Source organism: Rhincodon typus, chromosome 26 (assembly GCF_021869965.1).
Source record: "Rhincodon typus isolate 14 chromosome 26, sRhiTyp1.1, whole genome shotgun sequence".
Classification (NCBI taxonomy): domain Eukaryota; kingdom Metazoa; phylum Chordata; class Chondrichthyes; order Orectolobiformes; family Rhincodontidae; genus Rhincodon; species Rhincodon typus.
In genome coordinates, this window is record NC_063357.1 from 6,729,702 (window position 1) to 6,741,825 (window position 12,124).

Consider the following 12,124-nt stretch of genomic DNA (forward strand, 5'->3'; position numbering starts at 1 on the left):
TCCATCTCATGCTCTCACTCCTGATACTTCCGTCTCCTACTTGGCTCCTGAAACTCCTATCTCCCGTTCCTGACATCTCTATCTCCTGCTCCATTCCTGACACCTCCTTCTCTCGTTCTGCTCCTGACCCCCACTTGCCCCATTCCGCTCCTGATCCCACTTCTCTAACTGCGAGAAATATGCCCCCTTTACCCCACTCACTGTCAGAGTGGGAGAACTGTTCCACATTTTTGAAGAAGCCTTAATTGCAATCTCCTCTCAAAAATGCATAGCTCCCACCTTTCGTAAATATTTATGTTCCCACCATTGCTTTTCTTTCGTGATCTCTCTCTATCCTGACAAGTTTGTTGTGTGGCACTTACTGAAGTCCATGCAAGCCTTGCCCTCATCAACCCTCTCTGTTACCTCTTCAGAAAGCTCCAGCAAGTTAGTTAGACTTGATTGTCCCTTAACAAATCCAAATTGATTCTTCCAAATCAATCCACATGACAGCTCCCCTACTGAGCTCCTCTTTCTTACACAATCTTAGGGTCATGGTAGGATGCTACACGATTATATTAGACTTTTAATAAACCACCAGCAAAATGACAAGGTTTCACCTGAAATCCAAAGTCTCTGAGTGGTTTGTGGTTCATTCCAAACCTGGCCAGAAAATCCAATTCATGAACACACGAATGTAAGGATTAAAATGTAGCAAAGATGTCAATGCCAGTTTCTCTTTGCTGGCTATCAGCATAATAAAAGTATCACTAATTGTAATGAAAAACTTCATATCAATCTGTGCTGAGGATTACAGTAGTTGAACAGTTGCTTGATAGGCCTGACACTGAATATTCCTGAAAGGAAAGACAAATTGCCAAAGCTTTTAGTCTTGCAACCATCAGGACAAAAGCAAGAATGCTAGATTTCAAACGATCATAACAGTTTATAACATAGAAGAAAAGGATGTTAATCGCTGGCAAGCCGACACTAATTGGTTCAGGTATTGCCACAGAGAATGCAACAGAAAACAAAGGTCTCTCTAAACTCCTAGTTAATTCAAAAAGGCCCAAGTCTAGACCATTATTTGTTTGTTTGTAGAGAACGGACCCGTGAATGAATGTAGGCACTGCTAGCCAGTTTAAATGAAGTAATTTATAAGCTAAACTGATAATCTTAAATTGATTGTTAGTGTCAATATTAGCCCAATCTGATTGTTCGCCAAGTGTTGTCCAGTTGTGGAATCACATTTAAAAGTAGATGTTTTGATTTTGATTTTGATTTTGCAAATGCAGTTGGAATGTCTAGCACCATAATAGCAGTGATGGGCCCAATGACCTCCTTCTGTTGTGCAGTTTCTATGACCCATTGGCTTTTAACTTCACTACACTACACTTGATTGGAAGTTTGTTCCATGTCTGATTACCATGTGTGTGAAAAATGCCATGGGGGTTAATATTATATTACAATTTGGCCATTTTAAATCTACTCCCATTGTTATTTTTGAAAAACTATAATATTTATGAATGTGTGCACCTGCGAATAGGATCATCTCTTAGTTGCTTCTGTTCAAGATTGATAAATTTGGGTTTTATTCAGGGAGTGAAACTTGGGGCAAGTACCTTACACTTGACTGACTTACCCCATTGTCATTAAGCAGCCTTTGAGTGTTCAATCTTCTAAGGATGGGCCTTCTGCTCCCATTGGAGGGGGCATCCTGTCTTCAGTCAAGAAAACAGCTGCAGATCTCTTGATCTAGCCAGAAGTGGTGGCCTCTATTGGAATTGCAGCCAGCCCTGGCAAAAGAGGTGCCAGGAACCTGGGTGAAGGTCAGTTAGGGGTCTCACTGGGGGCCAGGCTGGCAGGCACTGGTCGGGGAACAACAGACAGGGTGGGGCATGTGACGAATAGAAAGGAAAGGGGGTGTGTGGAATAACTTAGAGCCAGAGAATGTGTGGATGCGCACAGGGTCCTGAAACAAGAATTACACCACTCCCCCGACTGCAACACACACACCTACCCTCCTGTGCTGACATACTCCCAGCCCAACCTCCTCTCCAGTGTGGGTACAAACCCAGCAGCAGTGAGAGCTGGCTGCGAAGTGGCCATCAGTCAGTGCCTCAATTGGCCCACCAGCTTACAAGTTCTCATCACTGCTGAACAGAACTGACAGCAGTGAACACGCATAATCTTCGATTAAGACCATAAGTTCATAAGACATAGGAGCAGAAATTAGGCCAATCAGCCCATTGAGTCTGCTCCACCATTCAATCATGGCTGATAAGCTTCTCAACCCCATTCTCCTGTTTTCTCCCCATAACCCTTGATCCCCTTGATAATCAAGAACCTGTCCATCTCAGTCTTAAATGTACTCAATGACCTGGCCCCCACAGCCTTCTGTGGCAGTGAATTCCATAGATTCACCACTCTCTGGCTGAAGAAGTTTCTCCTTATCTCTGTTCTAAAAGGTCTTCCCTTTACTCTAAGGCTGTGCCCTCGGGTCCTAGACTCTCCTACCAATGGAAGCATCTTCCCAACATCCATTTTGTCCAGGCCATTCAGTATTCTGTATGTTTCAATTAGATCTCCCCTCATTCTTCCAAACTGCATTGAGTATAGACCCAGAGTCCTCAAGCGTTCCTCATATGTTAAGCTTTTCATTCCTGGAACCATTCTCGTGAACCTCCTCTGAACCTGCTCCAGGTCCAGTACATCTTTGCTGAGTTATGGGGCTCAAAACTGCACACAATACTCCAAATGTGGCCTGACCAGAGCGTTATAGAGCTTCAGAAGTACATCCCTGTTTTTGTATTCATGTCCTGTCAAAATAAAAGCCAAAGTTGCATTTGCCTTCCTAACTACTGACTCAACCTGCAAGTTTACCTTGAGAGTATCCTGGACTAGAACTCCCAAGTGTCTTTGCATTTCAGACTTCTGTATTTTTTCCCATTTAGAAAATAGTCCATGCTTTTATTCTTCTTATCAAAGTGCATAGCCTCACACTTTCCCACATTGTACTCCATCTGCCACTTCTTTGCCCACTCTCCTAATCTGTCCAAATCCTTCTGCTGCCTCCCTGCCTCCTCAATACGACCTGTCTGCTCTCAGTTCCTTCATCTCGATCATTAATGTATAAAGTGAAAAGTTGTGGTCCCAACACTGACCCTTGTGGAACACCACTTGAGAGAGTTTGGTGAAATCTACACTCCACCCTTCATCCTATCTTGCCCCAGGGGGTGGGTGAGTGAGGGAAAGACAATCCATGAGTTCTGAGCCACAAAGGAACTGAAATTTGAATAATTAAATAAATCTGGAATAAAATTCTAGTGGTGACCCTATAATCACAGGATGGCAGGAGAATCCTATTCGCTTTACTGATGAAGAAGTGACCCTTTAGAACTGAGATGAGGAGGAATTTCTTCAGCCAGAGGGTGGTGAATCTGTGGAACTGATTGCCACACAAGGCTATGGAGGAGAAGTCATCGAATGATTTAAGACAGAGATAGTGAGGTTCTTGATTGGTAAGTGGGTCAGAGGTTACGGGGAGAAGGCAGGAGAATTGAGAAATGTACCAGCCACGATTGAATGGTGGGGTGGAATCGATTGGCCAAGTGGCCTAATTCTGCTCCTGTATCTTACGGTCGTATGTCCTTTAAAGAAAAGAATCTGCCAAGCAGACCAAACAACTGTCTCTTTACTACTCTCTGAAATAGCTGAGGGAGGCAATCAGTTGTCACAAAGATGGGTCCCCTTCTCAAAGGGTATCAGAGTCAGGGAATAAAAGAAGTGCTGACCATGCCAACAAGTGCTCACATCCACGAAGAGATAACAAAGCATTGCCAAAGCGAGTGTGTGGTCAAGACTGATGAGGATATTGTTACCAAGCAAATGTTGTTTAGCAAAGGGAGGAATCAAAAAAAACCTAATCTCTCACTAATGAATAATGCTCCAGTATCTATTGCTGTTACTTTATACGGCGAGACCAGAAATTGGTCGCATAAATGACAATGCCCAATTAATACTCGCACATCTTCCCAGTGGCGCCTGATATTAATCCTTAGAGACCAACAGCAGAAATAAGTCAAACTCATCGAGTATCAGACAATTAATCAAATGAAATAGCAAACCTTGCAACGTTTGAATTCTGTACTGTGGTACAAGAGCCTCTGCGGGTTATAATTGAAGAGCCAAACACCGTGTAATATTATGCTAACTGACAGCAAGATTAATTATTGTATATTGTATCATTTAATGACCCTCATGCTATTGAGGAGATGTTCAACAGCAGACACACTGCCCGTCCGTTTGAGTACATGGGTCGGTTTAACCCTTTCCCAAAAGAAATCTAAGACTAGTCCTTAGCACTATATATACATTACATACACTTACCAGCACAGAAACAGGCCATTCAGCCCAACTGGTTTATTCTGGTACAAAAACAGAAATCGCTGGAAAAGCTCAGCAGGTCTGGCAGCATCCATGGAGCGAAATCAGACTTAATGTTTCGGGTCCAGTGACCCTTCTTCAGAACCTAGTGCTAAAGCTTAGTTCACCTCCTCCAGGCCAATAAGGGATAGGCAATAAAAGCTGGTCTAGCCACATCTCATGACCAAAAACAAGTCATCGTAAATCTGTATCAACCGCTAACAGGCTCTTCCTCTGCTAGGATGAGTCTTACCCTCTTCACTCCATCCAAACCCTTATCATTTTGAGAATTTTGATGAAACCTCCCATTCACCTTCTCACCCAGAAAGTCAGCAAACCCTGCCTCTCTAGCATTTCCACACCAAGGTCAAGAAGAAACCTAAAAGAACTGAAAATAGGCACATGTGAAAGTTTGCCATTTGGAGTTGCTGTAATGTGTGTTGCAGTACTCACATGATGGCCCCGACGGGTTTTTCAATGCGAGGTGAGGTACATCCCAGAATTTCTCCTGGCGACAGTGGTTTACACTGCGGGACGCACACATCGTATTCTGATTGCAGTTCCTGGCTGGTGGACTGCAGAAAGAAGGTAGAGAGTCAGGCAGACAATAAAAAGACAGTGCAAGGCAAACAGCATTTGAGAACTAATGAGGGATAAGCCATCGAATGAGACATAAGTTACAGTCAAACCTCATTAGCCCTTTCCCACTGGGAGCAGCTGAAAATGGGTCATCAATGCCAATTCCCATAATACCCAGGGACTGCTTCCAGCATTGCACTTGATATTCCCTAAATTTTACAGTTAATTAGGAAGCGATTCTTTATTTTTCTCGTCACCCTTCAGTAACGCCTTACTTAATGATCATTAAAGTGGGAGAGGATTCTTCTTCAATAAAACTGTTGTTGATAGCAATGCAGGGCATATTTACGATGCCTTTGTATTTAAGGTGCTATCAGCAGACAGGGTAAAAAAAACAACTGAGCCAACATCAGCTTTTAGCAAAATTTTAGAGGTTTTCTTTCTTTGATTGCCCATCTCTAATCGCCCTTGAACTGAGTGGCTTGGTCAGGCATTTCAGGCGATGGTTAAAAGTCAATTACAGGGCTGTGGGTCTGAAGTCACATACAGGGCCAGAGCAGGTAAAGGCAGTAGAATTCCTTCCTTAAAGATTCCTTCTCTAAATTAGTGATGGATTATTACGGTAAGTTCAAAGTTGCAGTGGCAGGTAGGGAGTGTTTGGGCTTCTGTCTGCTCCTGATCATCAGGCTGGCCGCGTCCTTCTTTCTTTTGTTTTATTTCTTCGTGTATGTTCCATAATCAAACTTCATCTTCCTTCTGCGGTTACAGTGGATGAAGGCGGTTGCGAGGGGGCTGTTGCAGCAGGTGTGGAGTAATGGATTCGGTCTGCTCTGCCTGGCCACAGTTTTGGTGTCGGTGACTTGGCTGGTCAGGTCCATTGCTCCTGGTTGAGGCGGCAATGCGGTGCCGTCAGCGGAGGCTACAGTGGTGGCGGCGTTGTGGTGGCTCTGGCCCGTTTCTCTCCTCTATGGTGGCAATGCGGTAGCTTTGGCCAATGGCTGTGAGGGTCCAACCTGGGAGTTCTTTCGGACGTGGCGAGTCAGCTGCTGCAGCAGTGGGTGGCATCGTAGGGCTGGTCCATTCTTCCTCGCTATGGCAACCTCAGCAATGGCTTTGGTGACGGCTTCCCACAGTCCCTTCAGAAACCCAGGAGACGTGATGGGAACAAAAGATGAACTCTGGCTCCACATTTGGACATCTCTGACTCCAGCATCTGCAGTTCTTGCTATCTCAAAAGGTGAACTTTGCCGTAATTATTTCTTTTTTTATATTTTCTGTGATTAAAATGGCACCAGAATATGGAGACTTAAACACTTCTTCACTGAATTTTCCTAAATACAAATAACAATAAGTTTCTATTCTACTCTAGTCGAATCAATGATAGTTTCAGAGTCACTATTACTGAGATTAGCTTTCAATTTGAAAGGGGGACAAGGGACAGTATATGGTTTCTACACTTACAGTTTGATATGAACATGTTATGATATGATTGGACATTATAATCATGTGTACTAGCCTGGAATGTAGACTATGAGAACACAATTGGATGGAGATATTGGTGAGTAAGTGTGTAACCTTTTGATCAGAAACTTGTTACCTCTAGAAATAGTTAAAAAAACACATTTTTATTGTAAAGTTTGAGTTCACTGCCCATGTATGCATGAATAAACATTTAAATAAAGAAACCTGAGTCTTGTCTGAAAAAGGGTTTAAAGGGTTAAGTTCCTGCTTTCAAATTCCAGATTGTATCAACCAAATTTAAATTCCACTAGCCACAGTGATTGAGGATCTGTGACCCCAGAGCATTAACTGTTATACACACGTTAAATCAACTACTGGCAGGAGCAGGAAGGCAACGGAGGCCAGTCACCTGTGGAAAGACAGTGGGCCATTGATAATTTCAATAGGCTGGTAATCCAGGCTAATGTTAGAGATTGTAATGTTTCTGGCAGGGTCAATGTTGGACAATGCACCAGACTTCCACCAATCTCATACATGAAGTCATACAGTCTCGGGTACAGTATCCTATGTCCAGCTCGAGATCCCAATGGGGTCAGACATGTCAGCCCTGGCCCTGTCTCAGTCTGTTTTGGGACTTTTTTTTAAAGAGTCAACCACATTGCTGTGCATCTGGAATCCCATGTAGGCTAGATCAGCGCATGTGGGACAGCAGAAACCTTTCCCGGAACTACATTGGTGAACCAGATGGGTCTTTACAACAATTGACATTAAAGCATAAGAAATCGGGAAGGGAGGGAGTTGGCCATTCAGCCCCTCAAGCCTTCCTCACCATTCTATAAGATCATGGGCTGTTACGCCTCAGGCCTCAAATCTTCTTTTATGCTAGGTTCTCATAGCCTTAACTCCTCGATATTTCGTAAATCTATTTCCTCTTTAAATGCCTTCAGTAATTTAACCTGCATTACCACGTAGGGTAGAAAATTCCAGACATTCACTAGTCTGAGAAAGAAGAAATTCCGTCGCATCTCAGTCTTAAATAAGTGTCCCCTTACTCTGTAACTATGTCCCCTCGATGAGACACCCCCTCACGAGTGGAAACATCTTCGCAACATCTACCCTGTCAGTCCCCTCAGAATTGTTAGTTTCAATAAGATCACCCTCATTCTTCTAATCTCTACCGAATTCAGGCCTAACTTGTTTAACTATTCTTGGTAAGTGAACCCCTTCATCCCAGGAATCAGCCTACTGAATCCCTTTTGATCTGCCTCCAATACTAGTACATTCTTTCTTAAATTCATGGACCAAAAATGTTCCAAGTAGACCAGGTGTAGCCTCACTAACACCCTCTATGGTTGTCACAAGACTTCCCTGTTTTTAAACTCCATCCCTTCACAACGAAGGCCAAAATTCCATTTGTTTCCTGAATTACTTGCTGCATCCACATGCTAAGTTTTTGTGTTAAATTCACAAGAACACTCAGATCCCTCTGTTCTGCACCTTTCTTGGATTTAAATAATGGTTTGCCTTTTGATTCTTCCTACCTTACACTTTCTACATTTTAAACTGCATCTCCCAAGTTTTTTGCCCACTCACTCAACCTATCTATATCCCTTTGTTTGTGATCTCTACACAATATGCCCTTCTCCGCCTATTTTCGTATCATCTCCCTCCTTCAAGTCACATAGATAGTAAATAATTGAGTTCCCAGCAATGACCATTGTGGCACTCCACTTATTACATCTTTCCAACCTGAAAAAAAATCCCATTAATCCCGACTCTCTATTTTCTGTGTGTGAACCAATCCTCGGTACATGCCAGTACATTGCCCCCAAACTGGTGGAGTGTGCAGCAGGTCAGCATCATTATGAAAGAGACCAGGAGAGTGCAGTTGTATGAGAAAGGCAGCAGTGGTGGGAGATAAAAATCAGAGAGCTCCTTCAACCTGTTTTACCTCTCACAAACCAAGTGTTACATTACAGGAAAACAGGTACACGAAGGTGGGTTGATGGGTATTTCCTCTGTTTTCTTTCAATTGGCTTAAATCAGGAGGCGTTATTATTGCTGAAGAGTATGGTTAAGAAATTCACTTTTAAAGTACTCAACATCAAAATGAATTAATTAAGCAGAACAGAGATAGATGGCAGGGCAACTGATGTGATGCATCTGTAGTATGTGGGAGCTGGTGGAAGCCAGTGTGATCCACGATGACCAACCACATCCTGCAGCAAGTTATCATAGAATCCCTACAGTGTGGAAATTGGCCCTTCGGCCCAACAAGTCCACACCGACCCATTCCCCTACAACCCACCTAATCTACAAATCCCTGGGCACTATGGGTAATTTAGCATGGCCAATCCACCTAGACTGCACATCTTTGGACTGTGGGAGGAAACCGGAGCACCCGGAGGAAACCCATGCAGACACAGGGAGAATGTGCAAACTCCACACAGACAGTCGCCCAAGGGTGGAATCGAACCCAGGTCCCTGGCGCTGTGAGGCACATCAGAGAGAGGGAGAGATACCTGGGCGCTGTGTTTCAGAAAGCAGTCACACACACTCCTTAAGTTAATGACATCAAATTTGATCCATGGTCAAGCACAGGAGTGTGACTATGTATGAGGCAGGTTCATGCGGATCCAGAATTTAGCCGAGAAGGAACCTCAGCCAATGCCCTTGCCAAATAGGGATGAGGCTCTTGCTTATGAATGAGGGCACAGGTAGCAGGTTGGATAAGCAAATTCACTAAAGAACCTTGGTACTGAATGCATTCTGGTGGGCAGAAAGAAATATAGCAGTGATAGGGGATAGTGTAGCTATAGGAATTGATTCTGTTCTGTCTACATTGCTGACCTGAAACCAGGGTTAAGGACAATACTTCCAGGCTGGATTGGAATTTAAGTGCGAGGAGAAGGATCCACTTATTGTGGTACACACAGGTACCAATGACATAGGGAGGGCTAAAAAAGAGGTCCTGCTGAGGGATTAAGAGCTAAATGAAAAGGCAAAACCACAAAATTAGGAAGTATCTGAGACTCATGCAAATTGACCTATGATAAATAGAATTGGAGGATGAACGTGAGAGTCAGAAATTTGTGTAGGAGAAATTGGGTCCGAATCAAGGGGAACAGGCACTAATTCTGGGGAAACATAGAAAATAGGAGCAGGAGTAGGCCATTCAAGCCTGCTCCGCCATTCAAATTGATCATGGCTGATCATCCACCTCAGTTCCCTGTTTCCACTTTCTCCTTTGATCGCGTTAGCCCTAAGAACTATATCCAACTATTTCTTGAAAACATTGAATGTTTTGGCCTCAACCGCTTTCTGTGGCAGAGAATTCCACAGGCTCTCTGGGTGAAGAAATATCTCATCTCTTGTCCTAAATGGTTTACTCTTGCGCTTAGACTGTGACCTCTGGTTCTGGACTCTCCCATGTTTAGGAAAATCCTTCCTGCATTAACCTTGTCTAGTCCTGTTAGAATTTTACAGGTTTCAATGAGATTTCCTTCATTCTTCTAAACACAATCCAGTCTTTCTTCATACATCAGTCCTGACATCCCAGGAATAGGTCTGGTAAACCTTTCTGCACTCCCTCCATAGCCAGAATGTCCTTCCTTGGATAAGGAAATTAAAACTGCACACAATACTCCAGGTGAGGTCTCACCAAGGCCCTGTATAATTGCAGCAAGACATCCCTGCTCCTGTACTCCAATCCGCTCGCTATGAAGGGCAACATCCCGTTTGCCTTCTTGACTACCTGCTGCACCTGCAGGCTTAGCTTCAGGATGGGTTGTTGCCTCTTGTTTTTTCTTAGCTCTGCTCAATCATATTCTACGTCTGTTTCTTCTGATCAGAGATTTGCAATCTCTGACCCATACACCAGTCCTGTCTGTTATTATCCAAACCATCCCATCACCCTTTCCTTTTGGTTTATCATTCCTAAATGTCAAACATTCTACCATATTCAGTTCCCAATTCAGATGTAGCGACATCTCTGTAATAGTGATCAAATCAAACTGTTCAACTTCTACTGGTGCCATCAATTCACCTATCTTGTGTGCATTCAGATAGTGTGCTTATAATTCTGTTTTTTTTTTAACAGATTATCTGTGATGTGACCCTGGCTGATGCCAAAACTTGTTCGTACTTTTCACTTCCATTTTCTACTTCTCATCACCAGCTTCATTTTTATTCTATCTGAATTCCCTCTCAGGATCCCACACCTCCTACAAGCTAGTTTAAACCCTCCAACATCACCAGCAAATCTCCTCAGAGGATATTAGTTCTGGTCGTGCTAAAATGTAAGCCATACACGTTGTATAGGGCCCAGCAGCTCTGAACCAGTCCTTGGGTCCCAAAAATCTAAAGTCCTCCATCCTGTATCACCTATCCACCCACATATCCATTCTCTCATTCTTCCTATTTCTACACTCACCAGCTTGTGGGACTGACAGTGATGCTGAGGTTACTGCTTAAGAGTCTTACTCTTCAATCTCCCACCCAGCTCCCTAAATTTTACTTTCAGGACCTCATCCCTGTTTCTACCTATGCCTTTGATGTCAATGGGGACCACAACCTCTCTTCACCCAGCCTCAAAGGACTGTCCTGCTGTCTCTCTGTGCCTGCACTGACCCTTACACCAGGAACGTTACATAATGGAGCCATGTCTACAGCCTCAGAAACACCTGTCCCTCCTGTCTATCCCCATAGCTAGTGAATCGGAGATCACAAGTGCCCTTCTATTCTTCTCCTGTCTCACCTGGGAAATAAGCCACTAATAGTGCCACAAGCTTAGCTCTTGCTACATTCCTCTGTCAAATCATTGCCCTCGCCGGTATCCAAAAAGCTCTTGGATGAGTCGGATTTCAGAAACTCCTGCACTACCTGCCTGCCCTTCCTAGACTGCCAAGCGATTGCACATTCTTGCTCTAAACCACAATTTCCTAAAGACCATCTTCTCACAAGATCAATACCTAGTGATGAGGCATGTGTGCGCATGAAGGTGTGCATGCAGAGATGCTTGTGCAAGGATGAGTGCGTAAGTACAGGTATTTCTCCTATAATGCATGTTTTGTTAACGCAAATTGGCTGTAACGCTATGAATGAATAGTGGACACTGTTTGGATAACGCAAGCTTTCTGCTGTACAGGTATAGTGATTTTCTATAGCGATTTCCTATAACCCGATTTTCTATAGCGTGAGGTCACACAAGAATGCAATTATCACGTTATAGGAGAAATACCTGCAGGTGTTCACACAAGAAAGTACGGGGGCATGGATGAGTATGTGTGCAAGGTTGTGTATGCAAAGAGTTGTGTGTGTGCGAGTGCACGTGTGTGTGGGGATATGTGCATGCAATGAGTTCTGTGTGCAAGGAAGTGTGTGTGTACACAGTGTTGCGTGCAGATAGGTGAACATACAAGAATGTGTGCATGCAAGGAAGTGTGTGGGCAAGTAGCTCTGCGCATACACTTGGGGGTTGTGTGGGCAGCTATGTGGATATGTGCATGGGGGAATGACTGCATGCATGAGGGTGTGCATGTGTGAGGGTGTGTATTTGCCAGTGTTAGGTGGGTACCCGTGCTGACAAAGGTCTGTGCGTGAGTATTGGGGTGGGCACATATGGGGTTTGTATGTGAGAGGATATTTGTGCTGGGTCGGGGGGGGTGTTTGTGCTGGGTGG

At 43.9% G+C, this 12,124-nt stretch overlaps 1 protein-coding gene across 1 annotated transcript in view; it reads right to left on the reverse strand.

The window, feature by feature from the left end:
* The window catches only part of dph1 (diphthamide biosynthesis 1), a 281,422-nt gene that overhangs the window by 262,236 nt on the left and 7,062 nt on the right, over positions 1 to 12,124 (reverse strand). The window contains exon 3 of the mRNA XM_048612751.1: positions 4,858 to 4,979. Coding sequence (XP_048468708.1) covers positions 4,858 to 4,979 — 122 coding nt within the window. The remainder of the gene's footprint in view (positions 1 to 4,857; positions 4,980 to 12,124) is intronic.